Source organism: Micrasema longulum, unplaced genomic scaffold (assembly GCF_059751315.1).
Source record: "Micrasema longulum isolate JH-2025_06_02 unplaced genomic scaffold, ASM5975131v1 h1tg000097l, whole genome shotgun sequence".
Classification (NCBI taxonomy): Eukaryota; Metazoa; Arthropoda; class Insecta; order Trichoptera; family Brachycentridae; genus Micrasema; species Micrasema longulum.
The window spans coordinates 988,543-1,008,643 of NW_028277303.1; the positions used below are offsets into that span (position 1 = coordinate 988,543).

At 31.6% G+C, this 20,101-nt stretch overlaps 1 protein-coding gene across 2 annotated transcripts in view; it reads left to right on the plus strand.

Moving 5' to 3' along the window:
* Positions 1-20,101, plus strand: part of LOC148284689 (ras-GEF domain-containing family member 1B-like) — a 151,202-nt gene that overhangs the window by 71,426 nt on the left and 59,675 nt on the right. For both annotated transcript variants that reach the window (XR_015824064.1, XM_088235888.1), the window contains exon 3: positions 15,996-16,100. Coding sequence is in view for 1 of the 2 variants with exons in the window: in XM_088235888.1 (XP_088092014.1) it covers positions 15,996-16,100 (105 nt within the window). In the remaining variant the exon portion in view is untranslated. The remainder of the gene's footprint in view (positions 1-15,995; positions 16,101-20,101) is intronic.

Sequence of the window (20,101 nt, forward strand, 5' to 3'; positions counted from 1 at the left end):
CGCGGCCGTGCCCCCCTCGCTTCGCAGAAGTAAACAACCATTAGTTTTTTTGAATATTTAAAAAAAAAAAAATTCTCTTCGTTCCAAATATTTTTTTAAATATGCTTTTATGTTTTCTTGCCTATACTGATCGTCGTGGTTTCGGATGTAACAGGGTTTAAAGAACACCCTGTATAATGTGTGTGTTTAATTTTTTTTCCATATCTTGAGTATAAAGATGTGTGTTTTTTTAAAATAATTAAACCCAATTTGTTCATATTATACGTTTTGTAAAAGGTAATTTTGCCGTATGTGTCGATCAAAATATTGTAAACTGTATATATATACACAATACATATATAGATTCCGGCGTATAAACAGTGTTTAATGAAAATGGATTGGTATGGTTAAGCTTATATGTTTATATAATTTATGAATGTTTTTATTTATTTATTTATTTGTTCTTTTACAATTAACATATGGCTTTTTTTTACATTTATGATGTTCCCTTTAATGTTCCCTCACTTGGGGTGTCCCGTGTCGAGGGAGACATTTATTGTATACCATTATTTTATTGCCCTTATTTGTCCTTGCTATATAGTTTTATGTTCTTTTTGTTCAGTTTGTGGTACATATGTTTCTTCAAATAACTGTTTTAATTGGCTTAGGCAGTGTATATAATAAATAAATAAATAATACAGTTGTGTTTGTGAAAGAGAACTGAAACTTTAATTAATGTTTTGGTTCCTGGTGGCTACTCTTAGGTAAAAATCCCGAAAAAGCAAATCTGGCACGATGGACAATATTGCTTTTAATAGTCGTTTTACACTGCAATATTACATTGTTTATGGACCTAAAGCGTAATACTGATCATTTACCTTCCATGTAGCAAAAAATTATCAAGATACCCGAAATTGGACCACTAATGCAGTGCCCTATGCATCACTGCGTACGGAGGAAAATTATGATGACGATATTAATACCATATCAATCAAAAGACATTCTGGAAATTGTGCACAAAATATCGTTGAATGGGTTCCGACACAGTTTTTGTTGAATATCTTATTCCCCTTCTAAATAACATTTTTAAAAAGTATTGAAACGTTTCGGGAAAATGCAGAAAATAAAATATGGACACTATTCAACGTTCAATGGTGTCTAATGCCTGGTGTAATTAATTATAATTTTTTAAAGAACTGTCAGAATAAGGGTAATGAATTAAGAGGCTTCAATTATTTTACAAGCAGTCGAAGTATCTTTTTATGTCTTTAATCAATAATCACATAAATTATCGATAAAGACCTTTTTTTTTAAAGAAAAAAAGAAATATTTGCGTTCTTGTGATTTATCCAAATATTTAATTTTGAAGGCCATTTTTAACAATTTGTAAATAACTCACTATTAGAAAATGGGAATTTAGTTGGGGTAGAGTGGGATTCGAACCACGGACCATTGATCCACTAGTTACAGGACCACAACCTGATTCGAAATTTTCTGTTCCATTGTAATGTCACCTTTTACCTGGTGTAAACTCGCGCTTCTCCTTTCCTTCCCTCCCCCTTTTTTCAACAATTTCTCCGACGATATTAAACATTTTCATAAATAATCAGAGCACGTTAGTGTTCGCTACTAAAAACATGTGTAATATCATCACGTTGGTTTTATGTTTTTGTGCAGTTGGTGAAGATATATAGTTGGATTTGCATGTTAGTTTAATTGGTTTATTGACGAAGAGACGAGTACGTGACATAAGTTGACATAAAGAAATCGGTCAGTGGTTATGTACAACTTTTTAGTAATATTTAATATATTAAAAAATATATTATAATATGAATATGTGGATCTTTTGCATGCACTGTAATTTGAGTATTTAAAGAAGGTGATGCATATTTATGGTGTAATGGTTTATGGCACGTAGATGCATAGAAAAAGAAGAAAAATATAATGTTTCCCTTGGCATAGGGCCTTCTAGTTAATTTTAAAAATGTATTACTCAATGTGAGACCACTGTGAAAGGAGATATTTTTAATCAGATAGAAGAGTTTTTTTGTATCTGGGAAGAATGTTTAATAGAAATGGAAAGACTGAAAAAGTTTTTGAAGGAGGATGAATGCCGGGAACAGGGTAAACAGTGCACTTAAATCAACATTTGTAAATTAACGCTTCTCGCACGGGGCAAAATTAGCGGTTCACAATGGAGTTCTAGTGCCGACCCTTATGTATGGGAGCGAAGTATACAATAATAAAAGTAGTCTAAATGCTGTCGAAATGCGATCTCTCAGGCAAATTTATAGTAAAAATATGTATGATAGGTGCGCAAATGTGGAGATCCGTGCATTTTGATGTAAGGGTGAGATAAGCATTATCGAAAAAATCAAGAAAAGAGTGCTGTATTTGGCCATGTAGAGCTGTCTAAACACAGGATGTATTGCCGGCCAAAGATCGACTGAAAGGATTTTCAATGCAAATGTTGATTGATGCAGAAAACGAGGAAGGCCAAGAAAGATATTTATGACATGTGATAATCAAATTTAACAGATTCTTGAAGGTGGACATGCCAGAACTCGGAAAAATCGTTGAAAGCGTGCACGAAAAGATGTATGCATACAGGGGAAGAGAGGGAGAAGGAAAGAGCGTTTCTCGAAAACGTATGAAAAAATAATCAAAATGAACTACTTTCAACTACGACACAATTTCTTGTGAATCAACCATTCAATTACAGCGTTATGTGTTGTAATAGATTTCCGTTTATTTTTTATTTATTTATTGGGGATATCAACAGTAATACATGTAACAAAAATATAACAAATAAAATATACAGAGAATATAACCAATGCCAGATATCCACAGAAATACATCAAATACACGTACAAAACATACTAGTGTGTTTGTGTGAGTGTAAGTGAGTGAGAGGGTGGGTGAGTGGGTGTTATATAGGAATGAGGCTGGAAATGTGTGTAAATATTGCACAAGTGTCAAGTGTCGAAAATATAAATATATATAAAACATTAAGAATTAGAGATAAAATAAAATAAGACTTTATTATTGAAACTAAGTATAAGACAAAAAAGTATGTTTTAAGACGCGCATTTTAAATGTTATTTTTTTACAATCAAATGGATCAATAAGGGGAAAATTCAAATTATGTTCACGAGCAAACCGTATAAGTGGAGAGCTCAGGGCATAGTTCGTACGAACTGCTGGCACATGAAATAGAGAGCTCGACTTTGTTTAGCTTTGTTTGATAGTCTAAACCACTGAACTTTCTTATTATTCCTAAAACGTCGAAGTTTGCAATGAGAAAGTTTAGACCTACGGTAAATTGGATGTAACAAATGTTTTCTTATTTGTGGTATAAATAAGAGCATTAAATTTTACTGATATTTCTTGAAAATTAATGAAAAAAATAAACAATTACTTAAATGAACTACTTTGAACGACGTCACTAGTTCATATAAATCAACCAATGATAAGACTGCTGTGAAAGATTTCCGGTTTACGGTACGTCAACGGACAAATTATCAGAACTGACCGAGAAAAAGCAAAAGGGAACACACGACGTCACACGCGTAGTTTTTTCAGAAATACAGAACTTTAAAAAATCATAGCGCTGATAATACGATACATGATTTTTTTTTTAAATTGTCTTAGTTTAATATTCTATTATTAAATAATAACAAAAAACACTGAACTTCCTCAGTATCTTACATTTTGCGATTCACCTGCGTATGTATTGGTTTTTTCTTAACTGACCTTGTAAGGTATATACTATATACATATGTCTAAATGATACATTTGATCGACGCCGGCTTTAATTGAGTAATTATACTCCAATGAAATAATCTTTTAAAATAAGTCCTACGAAATTACGTTATTAGTATTTTAAAATTTCGTGATAAAAATTTGAAAATATGATTTTATTAATATTTTCTATTCACACAGATTCAACAATGTGCTTTATCAAAATCATCTCAGAAAACCTTTCAAAAAAAGTTAACATTTTTTTATTCTTTAACTTATCTGAACAAATAAAAAATACAGGAAGGTTAAAAATATTTCGTTTCAATTAAAATAGAATGTTTTTAATAAATTTCGATACAATGTGCGATTTTTAAATTATTTATTATACGCATATACGGCCTAAGCCAATTGCAACATAAATAAAAGAAACTGAACAAAAATAACATTAAACTATGCAGCAAATACAAGAAAGGGCAATAAATTAATGGTATACATTATATGCACAAACACGATAAACATATAAGACCTAAACCATGCTAATCCATCTTCATCCCACACTGTTTTAATGGCGAAGATATCTACGTAAAGCCGGAAGATCTATCCTAAAGAATTTCAAGTTATGTGACGAATTGCCTAATCTACACATTCTGGAGATTGGGGCATAAAAACAAAAGTTGCTCTTTAAATACTTAACGAATAACCGATGTTGACTTCTGGTGACATGATTGAGAACGTAAACATGTATTGATTGCAACAGAGATGGACCATCACTTGAAAATGCATATAAAGTCCACCTCAGTTCTACGTTTTTCCAATGAAGACAGATTAAGAGATTGCCTATTTCAATGTGATGTGATGTAAATTCAATGTTTAGTTGTGTACATCAATAATATTTAAGACATATAATTAATTACAGAATACACCTTATGATACCCTGTGCTGAGTTGGGACATAGACAAACCACAAAAAAATTGCATCGAATCATTCACAGCAAAACCTATTAACAAAATTATTAAAAAATAAAAAAGTTTTGCTAAATGAATGTAATCCGTAAGGTTTTATAAATAAATAAATTTCAAATAATAAAATAAAAACAACAAAGAAAACAAACACCGGATTTTTGGTTGGTTTTTGAGATGGAAGCTTTGAAACTAGTTGAAGATGGCAGGAAACTTATGGTTCAATACGTATTTATTGCTTATCCACTAATTAGTTAAGTTGCTTCAATACGTACTACGTTCCTAGTGCTTAGGGCACTACTGATTTTATAAGAGATTTAATAAGTGTTTTCAATACTTCCGAATAAGAAATTAAAGTCACCCATTTCCCTTACTGTCAGCATTTCGACATTCGTGCTAGGTTTACAGTATTTCGGATGTTTTGATTCGCTCACGATTTGTGATCGCTGTTTTATGCTTTGTAATTTTTTTTAATATATTTTTTTTCTCATTTGAAGAGCAGGAACAACTTGTTGGCTTATTAAATATGCGAGGCTATCCATAATCTGTTACAAAAAATAGAAAATATAAAACGATTTTTTCGACAGTTACGACTTTTAGTCTTAGCGGGGCAGAATGGGCACTGGTTTTCAGATAAATTCCACAAAAATAATAATCATTTAAAATAAATAAGACATAAATATGAAACCTAAAAATATTATCTTTGTAATAACCCCCCGTAACGCACCAAGTGGTGCACATGGCACTGCATTGGTATATTAAATGCAGCGTAATTTGATCGTCTTTTAGATGAAAGTAACGTGATCAGTCGAACGCTTTAGGTGCCCGTCCAGGATCTATGAAACTTTGCAGTGGAGAATCACCTTTAGAATACATATTTCACATCCGCCCTGTCAGGAATCTATTCTAAAACCTCAAGCATGGTAGGCGAACACGCCAATCGCTTAAATACGAGGCGGGCTTAAGTCGACTCGATTTCCTTTTTCAAAATGTTTACCTGAGAGTAGCCATTGAGTTGAAAGCACTCGTCCAGGGTTCTTGTTATATTTCGGACTCGATATACCAGATAAAAAATAAGAATTTAATTCTAAAATAAAAAAAAAACTTAAGTTATTAAGATATTTAAAAATGTCAATAAATGCAACAATGGAGCGTATCATTCATATCACTCCCTCTTTATAAAATCTGGTCATGAAAAAAACTTGTCTTTCAAAATGGATCTTATCTTCGCAAGAATTGTTTTCAAACAGTACATTGAAGCAATACAAAAATGTCTTTTAGCAAAGTTGTGTGTGCTATCGGCTGAGACCTGAGACATCTTATGTTATATTCGAGTAGCAGCGAGTGTTTTTTGATATTCAGAGAATACGCAGACTTACTTACTTCTTCATATAACCATATTCAGATATTTCAGAATGTTTGTATTCGTTTTCTTTAATCTTCGGCCAAATAACCGAATATCGCACGCAACCAGGCTGAGGAAAGTGTTGACTGCATTTTTAATCCATAAAGGTCGGAGGGAGTCAGACAAATTGTTGTCCGATGTAGAAGGACGTAAGCTGATTTCTCGTTTTACTAGTAATGATTTAGGACTTAGGATATAGAGATTTTGGTATTATTTATGTTTTCTCTGGATATTTATTGTTTTCCTTTAAGACTGAAAAGGCACACATAATGATAAAGCTGTAATTACTTTTTAATATTATTTTAAAATACTTAATTTACCTAAAGCTATTCCTAGCTAGGCAGTTTAGATGAACCAACAGCAAAAATAAAAAATATGTATGTTTACTTTTACTGCTTAATTATTTTGTTACATAAATAATTACTTGTAAATTTCTGTAATAAATATGTAAAAAATAAAAAAAATATACTGGCTCAGAATCAGGCAGAGAAGAAACATTTACAATTTTTACTTCTTCACAATATTTTAAATTGTCCCACTTCTTTTTTTTTTTTTTTCTACCAAAGTTATGATTATATGAAAAACGCCAGACTTGTTTGCTTCCAAAAAAAAACAGCGAAAACAAAACGTTTTAACACTTTTGGAGAGTTGTTTAATTACAAGTATGAGGAGATGCATTGTCGACAGTTTAACCACATAAATCTATATTATGAATACATTAACTGATTTTTCAATACGCCAAATAATCATCACCGCCTCCCTATTCGCACCCAATTGCAGCGTATCTCGATCACCTTTGTTACACAGAAGGTGAGGTGATCAGTCTTGCGCTTCAGGTTGACAGTCCAAGAACTATGAAACATTGCAGTGTAGAACCAAATTTAAAATCAATATTTCGTGTCCACCCTTACGGAAATCGAACCAAGAATCTCATGCATGGCATGCGAACGCCCCAACCACTACGAGGCGGACTTACTTCCACTCGATTCCCCTTTTAAAGATTTTTACCCGAGAGCAGCAAAAATATTCGTCCAGGGTTCTGGTTCTATTTCACACACACAAAACTGTATTCTTCATCCACCCGGTCACATACAAATAATAGCGTGATTTATAATACGAAATTCCCAAGCTTGCCTAGAAAATACACATTTATGTAAATGTTAGTAAATATTTATATATATAACCACTTGCTGACTTTTCCATGTCTACTGGTTTCGTCATGACACTAATTACACTAACTTGTAAATCCCACTAGACGCCTTCACAATAGTAGTCGTTGTACAAACATAGAAAACCCAAGTGCTGATATGATACATATTATAAGAAGCTGACACTAACGTGATTTAAAAAAAGTTTTATCTTGTGGGAAGAATAGTTTTGAAAAAAAGGCGGCGAGAAAGGAAGGAGTGTGAATTTACTTGAATGAAGATGCTTGGATTTGTTTTGAAAGTAGCGTCAAATTTAAAAAAATATTTACTGTTAAACAATTGTACTGCACTTTAGTAAGGAGTAGACTTGAATACAATTCTTCAGTTTAGTCACCCTATTATGAAATTCATTCTCATGCTATTAAAACGGTACAAAATAAATTCTTGCGCTTTATAAACTATAAATTAAAAATACCTGTTGAAGCCTTTAATTATGATTTTCTTAGAAGGGAAATGAGATTACTTGAATTGTCAGACCGAAGAGTTATAGCTGATTTATTATTTTTATTTAAAATAATGAAATCAATAATTGACAGCCCTGCTTCACTTAAACCAATTCAAATTCGAATACCTGGTAGGTGCACTAGAAGTAGAGAATTATTTTATTGTAACAATTCTTGTACCAACTTTGAAATGCATTCATCTATATCCATAATACATACATATGGAAATAAGTTCGAAAAATATTTGATATTTGTAATACTAACTCTGTTAATACATTAAAATGTAATCTCACTCATTATTTTTTAGAAAAGGAATGAATTTATTTTAAAATATATTATTTAATTTAATTTTGTTTTCTTGGATACGTATTTTTGTTTATTTCTTTATATACAAATTATACATTTGTGAATTTATTACCAAATTCCAACTGATAAAATAAAGGTGTAATTAAGATTATTTAACCTTTCATATTGATCCAAAAAACGTATTATTTATTAAGTATTATTGTAGCATTAATTTTCTTTTTCATTATTACCTAGCTAAATACTAGCAACTTTATGTTTATGTTAAATTATTCTTAATTTTACTTTGTTTTATTTTTATTTAGAGCATAGGATTTTCTCACTTTATTTGTAATATTTTATTTGTCATCTTGGATATTTTATGTTTCATTTTTGTAGTTTTAAAAAAAAAATATTTTACTTTTACTAATTTGTTAAGTTTCAATTATTCAGTTGAATTATGTAGTTATATTTCATATTATACAGGGTGTTATTTAAACCCTGTCACATCCGAAACCACAATGATCAGAATGAGCAAGAAGACATATTGGCACATAAAAAAATTTTTTTAGAACGAATAACAAAAAAAATATCAAAAAAAGCAAATGGTTGCTTACTTCTGTAGGGGTGAAACGAGGAAGGAGATGGGGGGAGTCTGACACTGCGCTGCGCTCCCCCCACTTCTCCCCTGCAGAAGTAAGCAACCATTTGTTTTTTCAAATATTTTATTTTTTAAATTTTTCTTTCTTCTAAATATTTTTTAAAATATGCTAATATGTCTTCTTGCCCATACTGATCATCGTGGTTTTGGATGTGACAGGGCTTAAAGAACATCCTGTATATTACATAAAGAATTGCTGTGATTATTTCTGTAAAACTTCTTATTGTAAAAGGTTCCTTGAACCGTTAATATAAAAAATAAATATAAGAACAATAGATCATGGTTTAATGTGCTGTATAGACAGATTATTTTATTATTATTATGTGAAATAATGCACATTTATGAATTTATTGGGATCTCATCGAGCATCAACCCTGGACCCCGGCAAAAATCCAATCCGTCAGCCGTCACCCACGGGGCCGTCAATCAAATAAGTTATTATTTTTTACAGCTAATGGCACCTATTTATATACGAGTAATTTATTTGTGTAACACACACAATATTAATTATAACATTCTTATTATTTTTATTCTAAGTGGTGGGGGTCAGTGCTATGCAACTACGTTATTATTAATAACAGTTATATTCCTAGTACCTACTTACAATTTTTGAAACTAAATTTACGTTTTCTTAAGAACTTAATGAGTCCGTTTATAAAAACAAAAATTATCGCCTAATCATTTGTTCTACTTTGTACTTACAAATTTCCGTTAATATTCGGTCAATGCTTTTAAAAATAATAAACAACTTTACGGTATGTTTACCGAGTTGTTTAAATGTATCAGCATATATTCATTATACAAAATCATATATTACAAATATGTGCTATATTCGTTGGTAAATCAAGCAGTTGTAAATCTACCATCTGTATACAGGGTGACTGGAAATTCTACCTATTCCCTAAAAAGAGTTATACTAAAGGTCATATGCAACGCATTAACCCGTGTGAAATAGGGTTCGGAAATGAATGATGTCTAATCTATGAGGGTTTTAAGATGTTTCGTCATTTTTAGACTCTTTTATATATAACGAGCTAATTCCGGAAAAGCTTTGGTTTTGATAGATTTGAGTTCTTGCTAAATAGATTAAATGAACACAATCGAAAGTTTGATATCAATTATTGTATTTAGTCCAAATTAGATATGTACGTATTCATCATTATTTTTGTGTTTCGGTTTATATAAATTGTGAGGAGAGAGAATTTTGATAAATAGGTGTTCGAACATTGTTTTCCTGTCTCTGTCTTGCAGATAGCTCCCCGATACTGTGTTGAAAAGACAACAGCATGTCAGACCTTTTGTTAGAATAGACTAAATCGAGGTTTCGCTGTACCGTTTTCCGCGCCTCAAACTGAACCGATTTTGTTATTTTTTTAGACAGAGTATCAGAATAAAATTTTCTATGTCCGGATGTTTTGCGTTTTTCAGAAAAAGTTGTATTGTATACCGTGCGCCCGAAGGCAGCAGATAAAACTGTATATTTTTACGGGATTGGATGGTTCTAGTTCCCATGATAAACTATTTTTTTTAAAAACGAAACAATATAAGGACATGCCAATGGTAAATATCTATAATGTGTAAAAAAGAGCTCAGCGCTGGTTTGGATATCTAGAGCGAATGGACAACGAAAGAACGACTAACAATATTTACAGTGCGAATGTTCATGGATGCAGAAATAGAGGAAGACCGAGAAAGACATGGCATTACCCAATCCAACAAAAACTTGAAAATGGACATTGCAAAAGTTGGAATAATCGGCGCGCGTGCATGAGATGATCTATGAATGTAGAGGAAGCGAGATCTGAATGCAAAGATAGAGTGACGTGGCGTTCTATCCTCTCTGTCCACCCTCACGGGGAAATGGCGTGATAGTTTGTTGTTTTTGTTATTGTAAAAAACTATTTCTAATAATTCAGAAAATAAATATGTGAATTAGTTTGTATGAAGATAAGTCGGACTGCGATCATCTTAAGATTAAACATAATTAAGTATACTTCAAAACTTTACTTAAAAATGTTTGGTAAAAACCGTTCGGATAAACGTAAAAAAGATGTTGTAACTTTTCATCGGTAAGTAGGTACCTAGGTACTTGTTTAATACTGAATTTAAGTAGGTGCCTAAGCATTTGTTTATGTTTGAATTCCAAAACATAAAATAATTCATTATTTTCAAATAAAGAATTCTTTTAGCAAATGTCAGACTCTGCTCAGGGATGCACTTTATTTAGTCAGGAATGCGATTTTCAAAAATGTATCGAATGTTAGTTGATACCATTTTAGTATAACCAAAAGTCAAGTAAGAAGAAATAAATGGGTATAAATTATAAGCAATTCAATGAAATAATCTGATGAGGATCCATAAAAAAGCGAATGTTGTCTGTAAACATTCAAAAACAAAGTCTTTTTTTGTATATGTGTTCTCGGCGAATTCAGCCCCGGTGAGCGATGAAAAAAACATTTACGCTATTAACTTTTTTCTACCAAATAAATTTAAGATTTTAAGGGCTGTAAATATGCATATGGAAAATATCTACATTTCACTGAAAACCGCACTTTTTTTGTGCTTGATAAATTGATTTTTTTCTAGCTATAAACCTCGTGGCAAAGATGTACATTTATCTGAACACCGCTCGTAAATCGCTCCGGTAGTTATTCAGGCCAACAAGGACAACCATTCGAACATTGCCTTTTATATATATAGATAGAAGATAGATAAGATAGATAGAAAATAAATGTATGAAAGTTTGTCCTTCATAGACTCAATAACTACCGGACCGATTTACATGCGATTTTTTGGAAAATAATCTAATTTACGGGAATTAGGTTTGTAAATAATATCTTCAATATGTTTTTCAGAAAAAAAAGTTAGCAGCGAATATGCGATTTTCATCGAACTTCCAGGGTTGATTCGGCTGAAATGCATATTTTTTGTGTATTATAACGTTTACAAGCATAAATTATTTTTAATGGATACTGAATTGATTAATTTATTTACAATTTCTTAATTTCTACATATAAACTTATTTTTAGTAATGCTTAAATAATTTTAACTGACATTAGATACATTTTTGAGAAACGGATTCTTACACAAAATGCACCACTGTCGATAAGTAGCGCAGAGTTTGACTTTTGCAAAAAGAATTCTATATTTGAAAATGAATTCTTTTATGTTTTGGAATTCAACGATAAACAAGTACCTAGGTACCTACTTAAACTCAATATTTTAATTTAAAAAAAATAGTTTTGGAGTTCAATCATAAACAAGTACCTAGGTACCTACATATCAATGAAAAGTATTTTTCCTTTTATCCGGACAGTTTTTGCACACTTTCACGACACAATCAGGCATTTTACTTTTAATTTATTTTGGTTTCGAATTTAATGGCAAGCTCACGTCAAAACACGGCTGACGATTAAATAATGACTGAATTCGCGTTGGGCATGGGTTTAGTGTCATAATTTTAGAGGGTTCGGTAAATCGCGCTCTGAACATTCTTCATTAACACGTATTCTCGTATTTTTTCCTGGATTATGGCACTACAGCAGTGATTTTTGCACACTTTTGATTTAAGGACTCTTAACCAATTACATGAAGAGATAAAACGAAAAACTAACCCTTATTATGAATATATTAATAGCTGAAAAAGTCCAAGGTAAATAACATGTGTCCTTATTTATTAACAACGTTTGTTCAACTAGCTAATAGCAGGCAAGCCAACGTTCGGGCAGGACAACGTGTCGGGTCCGCTAGTATTATATAAAAAATAATGTATTGAAACAGATAATACTGATTTGATAAATGACTGGAAAATTTCACGCTTAAATTCCTATAGACTCGAAAATAAAAGAACTTATATGGCAAGAACTATGTTTTTGAATTAAAAAAAAAATATATAAGCTTGTGTTCATTTATATAAATAAAAAAACGTTTTCGACCCCCTTGTTGCCAGTAGTTAATTTTTGGAAAGTTTATTTATTTATTAATTAATTATAATTTAAGTAGGTACATAATGAAAATCACGTATCCCCAACATTATAAGGCATGGATTCTACTTCTTCATTGTTTGCAAAGAGCGCAATATCATCTGCAAATCGTATGTCCTGTCTCTTCTTTGATGAGTTGGTTCGTGCAAGTGTACCGCAGAGGTTGCCCTGAGTAAACATTTCTTAGAAGCTGTGAATATCGGTGGTCTATTCTGCAGCTATTCAGGGTTTCGATTATTGCCCGCATCTCTATCGAGTCAAAAGCCTTTTTGAAGTCAATAAAGGCTAAGGCTAAACGCAGGTTGTATTCGCTGTGTTTTGGGTAACGCTTTTCAGCGTTTGCAAGATCGTTTGTTCCAAAACTTGTACGGAATCCGCCTTGTTCTCTCGGTTGGTATGCGTCAATTTTTTAGGTAAGTCGGTTGCAAATTATTATTCACATTCTATCACTTCTTCACAATATTTTAAATAATCTCACTTCGCCTGTTTATCTGAGAGAGCTCATCCAACTTCTTTCACAACACGGACTATCTATTCGTTCTAGTAACGAGAGAACCTCTTTAATACCCTGTCATCGCTCTAATTTTCTTGCCTCCTCTTTCACAGTAGTAGCCGCTCGATTGTGGAATAATCTACCCATTAATGTTAGAGACGCCCCCTTCTTTATTTTCATTTAAGTCAAGATTAAAATGTCACTATCTTAATATTTCAATTGTTCCTTTATCTTTCTTCTTTACTTCCCATCCCCTCTCCTCTCTTCATAGTAAAGTGTTAAATTTTTTTAATGTATATTTTTATTTTGTTAATCTTTGTTTTTAATTTTTGTATAAAATTGTAAGATTCCATAAATATGTCCATGTATTTATAATTTTCTCAAACTGAATGGTTTGGGTAGGTAGGAAGAAATTGCCTTAAGGCAATATGCCCGCCCTTATATGTTTATATATTGTATATGTATATAAAGTGTCAAATAAAATTAAAATAAATAAAAAAATATTGCAAATATCTTGTAAAGATGTGAAAGCATACTTATTGGTCTGAAAGTTTCTAGTTTCATGTTATTTCCCTTTTTATGTAGTAACACAATATTTGCATTGTTCCCTGCTGGTATATTTCCAGCATCCAGACACATATTAAACTATGAGGCTTCAAGCCGTGAGTTGAGTCGGGAAACATACAATCAAAAGTGGATTTTTTTTAAAAAATATTTCATTTTTCATGTTAAGTAACCCGTTTCAAGGAATAGGTATGTTGAATTTCCAGTCATCCTGTATGTATACCGACGCACACAGGCGAAATGTCAAGAAACCATGGCTAAAACTTGTTTGCAAGAGAACATTTTTGAAAACAGTAAAGGAAACAATAACAAGTTTCAAACAAATTTATTGAAAAGAAAAAAAAGGGATTTGTAATACATATACATTACAAATCGCTAGTAGGCATTTCAAATAAATTCTTCAATTCCTTGGAATATTTGCCTGCAATACCAATTTTGTGTTTGGTTTGTTCTTGAAATACCAGTGATGTAGGGGTCCGAAGAAAACGGGAGGTTATGAAATACATCTATAATATTTTGAAGTAAATTTTTTTTCTGGAATGGCCTTCTCTAAATACTTTTATATCCTTATTTTTCGATTCTTAGCTTCCTCCGAGAGTAAATCTAATGGGGTTATGGAATTTTATATTATTTCGTGTCCATGAAATAAATTTTATGTATTGTCATTTTATGTAGGCATGTAATACCACATGTGTAGTATTCGACGAATGAGACAGTTGTCTTCCGACAATTAATCCTTAATCTATTTACATTTATTTAAAATGTGCTTGTAAGAGCCAAGAGTATGCTATAAAATTTGGATAATATATTTTTTTATTTTCTCTTTGTATAAATATTATTGAATCCAGCAGAAACTGGGATTTCATAATCGTAGAAAAACCTTCTCGTGGTATTTTCGTCGTTGGATTGCTGGTCTTCCAAACCCAGGTTTTGTTTATCCAACAAATACCCATTCTTCTCTAGACCATCTCTTGTATGGCCTTTTTGTGTTTCTTCTATTATTTCGTTTTTCAGAATCTTCTGCTTGCTATTTACTGATCGATTGGTAATTTATAATTTATGTGAATAATATTTTTTTTGTTTAACATTTTTTATGTTTGGAATTATTAAGTATTTCTGCATTTTGTTCTTTCGCTGCTATCTATAAAGTTTCTTACAGGTCATCCACCAATATTTGGATTGATATTTTTCTTTGTAATGATAGGAAAAGCCATAAAAGCGGCAAGCTATTCTTTATCTTTCTCGATAAAGCGTTCATTCGTCCTTTTTTAGTTAATCTATTTTGATTTTAACTGATATACGAATACATACTTTGATAATTGACTTTTTGATTTTAACGAAAGGCCTTCAGTGCATCAAGCTTTTTGCACTTGTTCAACTAAGTTTTTGAACATGTATTTTTTTCTATGTGTAGTATCCCAATTCTGTCTGCCGTGGTATATAAATGACCTCAGTTGTTGAACCCGTTAAAAAACGTTTTAAAACAATACTTATTTTTGAGCTCAGTGGTTACAGTTTCATTTTTTGCATGAATGAAATTTAAAACTCAAAACTTACTTAAACACATTGTCAATACTTGTGTTTTTCTTATGAAACAAAAAAAATGTTGGCAGTGGTTGATTTGGTACTTTAAGACTAAACGCGATTCAATTATAACTTTTTTTTTCCTTCTGGAAGTTCTGGAAGTCCTTATGGACTCTCAATTAAAGCCTCGAATCAAAGCATATAAGGGCAAAAAAAAAAACAGACTAAACTTTATTTATACCAAACAATTAGTTACATATTAGTCACATCCAGCTTCAGAATTCATTAAAAAATCTACCATAATTCGTCACAAAACAATAAAGTTACTATTTCAGTAATACTATTTCACAGTTCACAAATTCACAAGCAAAGCCGTCCGTCAAGAAGTCACTCTCAGTTTGTATGCTAGGGAAATGGCACACAAGTCACTCATAGGTGGTATTTTGTTAGTTCTCATAAATATTAACCACTTACTTACGAGTAATTTGGAATCTAGGGTTTCGACCAGGTTTTCGAGATTTTCGCCTTAGTGCGACGTCATCGTTCAAGACGTAGTAAATAAAAGAAGCCGCGATTATAAATAATTAAGGGGCAGTGCTATTCGTCGCAAACTCTCGACTGAGCCACTCGTTTTGTTGCATATATAATCAACATAAGATCTCGGATTCCGTTTTGAGGTTTTTCATCTCGTGTTTGTTTGGAGTAAATTTAACTAATATGTTCAAGTTTTGTGTGTGTTTTGGTGCTTCGCAGGGCGGGTCTCAATCTCCCCCATCGGGTACCAAGGGAGGAAGGCGTATAACCATGAATGGAGCTGCAACCATCCCAGTACCCCCAAATGAAATAGAAGAGCCTCAGGTAAATACATTATTTAAATGTTTTAAATACTGATTTATACTTAAATGATTTTTTCTTGTGTCCATCAAGGTAAATAAATCAACTAAACGAACCAACGAAAAGTGATTTATCGAGGCTTCTAACCATTTAGGCATTTACTTTTATTTTACGATAGTTAAAGTTGTGTCGTCACAACAAGAAAAAAATACAACACATTAGTCAATCAATGGCTTGTTGTCATATATATATGCAACGGAAAAGCAAACACGATACCTTATAGAGCGAAAAAAATTCTTTCGAATGACATGTAAACTTTTCTTTTTTTTTTACTTTTGGCGCATATTTTATAATTTGAAAAAAAGCGGACAAAACTAATGTTTAAAACTAAGTATTAACACCTTATAAATTAAATTCTCACAGAAACTCGGAAACAATACTGATTTAAATTGGAAAAAAGAAAATCTTACTTTTTGAATATACGAGTATGTATGTCTTAAAGCTACAGTTATCTTTAATTGTTTAGGTAAAATATGTTCAGTCGGAAAACGAGCAATATTGTCGGTGTAATAGGACACTAGATTTTTCCAGACTAAGTTAGATTTCCAATGAAATTACACTAATTAAATGTGTTTTTCTTTAATGTCAGGGTGTTCAGTGTCGTAATTCACCATTTTAATTGGAACTCATGACCCGTCTTTGTCGTAGTTAAAAAAAACGTGAGTGCCTCATCAATGTATCGTACATAATAAATTCAATATCCTTTCAGTATATTCTCACCCCTGTTCGTACCGGTGCACAGAGGTTTATTTCAGCGCATCTCCAATATTTGTGTCATGAAATTCAGTTTACTATATCAGTTAAATATCAAGGGCTTTGATTACAATGGGAAGTTAACATTTACCTTTAATTTTATCTACAAAGTAAAATTAAGATTTCTGCATGAAAAGCAGAATATGCATACATTATTTTCTTCTAAACATGTTCAATTTTAGGTTACCGACGAAAAAAAATCAAACAGACGTATTAACAAATAATGACATAAACAATGACCTAACTATGTTGACTAAATGGACAAACACAAACTTACTTACACTTAAAAAGCAATATTATCCATTTTGAATCTAGAAAAAAATATCATAAAATATATGCTCACATAAATGATGAACGAGCAACTGAAATTTAACATGTTAAATATTTAGGACTAACAATAGATAGAAAATTGACATGGAAAATTCATATTAGCAATTTAATTAGCAAAGTGGCGACATTATCGAGTCTTTTTTAAAAATCAAAAATTTTGTTCCAAAAACGGAAAAAATTCTAATGTATGAAGCCTATGTAAAAACTAAAATATGTTATATGCAACTACCATGGGGAACATGATATCAAAATGACATAAACAGACTACAAAGACAACAAAATAAAATATTATAAATAGTATATGACCTTCCATATCTAACAGCAACTAGAGAACTTTTAAAACAAACTAAGCGATTAAATATAACTGAAATCTTTCTACTAGAATCAATAAAATTTATCCATATATTAGCCACTAATGTGATTGTAGACGAATTACTAAAACTTGTAAACAAATTGTAGTAAACATGGACATAATACGAGAATATATGAAAAATATCATACATAACTTTCTAAAACAAGGACAGTCGAGGCTAATAAATCAGGGACTGAAATTATACAATAAACTACCAGACAAAACTAAACAAAAGACTCAGACGAACTTTTCAAAAGATGTAAAAGATATTATTTTGACCAAAAGAGTGTGAATAAAAAAATGTATACATTATTTTTGTGAAATGAATGAAAATTTTTCAAATATTTTTTTATTTTAAATATACTCATTTTCGTACACAAATATCGGTTTTTCTTTATAGACAGTCGAAGATACCTCTGTTAACTTCCCATTGTAATCGGGGCCCAGGGACTTTCATAGAAATTTACAGTGCGTTCGAGTGTTAAGTGTGCCTATGTTAATGTGTTAGTACCTGTCTGTAAACATTACATTTTGATTTTTACCACAGTTTTTTTTTTCTGCCGACCCGTTTCAAAAGCTACATAACCTAATAAGTGGATCAAGGTGTAATAAACTAATATAATATAATATAATATACCTATAATATACCTTGATAAAGAAGCTTGTTTAGCTTTAAAACCGGTCGGTAGAAAAAATACAAAATAAGTGGTTTAAAATAAAGTCGTTTTATATTTATTTTATTATAATGAATAACCACAAACTTACTGCTTCAAATATAAATTTTATACATAAAAAAATTGTTCTTGTTAGTAGGCCCACTAGAATATTTATTTGAATTACGTACAATTATAATAATAAATAATACATTAATATAATATTATGGGGTACTGGTGTATTTTTAATTTTATGTCATTGTGTATACAATTACGCTGTGATATAACTTTTACTATCACTTAACTCGTATATTGAGTTAAAACATTCTATGGGTCCACAGATCTTCCATTGATGGAATGTTTCCTCTGATTAAGGTTTTTTCCCCTTCCCTTTTTTTTGTGTCCAGGCGGATAAAAAATACAGTTCTGTGTCTGAAATAGAACCAGAATCCTGGACGAGTTCTTTTGACTCGATAGCTGCTCTCAGGTAAAAATATTGAATGAAGAAAATCGAGTGAAGATAAGTCCACCTCGTAGTGTTGTGGTTGTCGCGTTTGCCTGCCATGCTTGAGGTCCCGGGTGGATTCCTGGGGTCGATTTGAAATATTGATTAAAAATGTGGTTCTACACAGCAATAATCAATGCTCCTGGACTGGCGCCTAAAGCGTAAGGCTACCTTCATGCAATATATGATCGTACTATGCTGAATTTGGTTTACCAATGCAGTGCCCTATGCACCATAGGGTCCAGACAGGGTTGTTTTTTACCTATATTATTTATTCAGAAAACATACAGTACAATATCATAATTTTTGAGTATACGAAATTAGACTTAATTATAATGGACCGGTGAAGTTTCCATATTAAATTACATGCTAAGGTTATCAATCAACTATTTTTATTATTTCAAGTACAATAATAATGTTATAAGGAAAAAAACAAAACGGAAAGTAACTTAAAGAAAAATTCAAATTAAAAACATGCTGTAAGTTTTATTTTTTATATATTATTCCCCCTTCCGCCCTTATAGTGCAAAGGGCATCAGATCGGTACACCAAGCGCAGCATATCTTGATCAGTTTTGTTACATGAAGGTCAGGTGATCAGTCTTACGCTTAAGGTGCCAGTCTAGGAACCATGAAATATTCTAGTGCAAAAACACCCTTTTAAATAAATATTTCATATGAACCATGTCGGGAATCAAACCCGAGACCTCTTGCGTGGTAGGCAAACGCGCTGACCATTACGCCACGAGACCGATAAATACTTAATGCTTTAAGTAATTGTAATTACATGAAAAAACTGTATTTAAAATAACCCAAAAACAACGAGTAAAAAAGTAATAGCAACTGTTTCTATTCAGTATTTACACAAAAAAAAGTAATATGTGAATTAAAAGAACTAAATGTAATTGAATAATAGTACAATAAATAAATAAAAATACAAAAACATGCTTAAATGCAAAAAACATTAAAAAAAATAACAAATATGTAAGCTGATGAAAATATACGATGAACCACCATAAAAGTTCGTAAAATTTCATATCTGGGGCATACAATGCGTGGAGAAAAGTACCACTTGCTTCATTTAATTTTGAAAGGCAAAATTGAGGGTCACAGAGTGGCTGGAATAAGATAGATGTCCTGGCTGCGAAATATACGAGACTGGACTGGCTTCAGGACTGTGGAGCAGATTTTCCGGGCAGCACAGGACAGGGAGACTTTTGCCAGAGTGATTGCCAACGTTGTGGATACCTGACAGGGCACTAAGAGAAGAAGAAGATGAAATATTTAAATACCATAGATTCCTCTCAATAACACTTATGACGTAACGATTAATTTGATCACATTTATTACCATCAATCAATAGTGTGCATCGT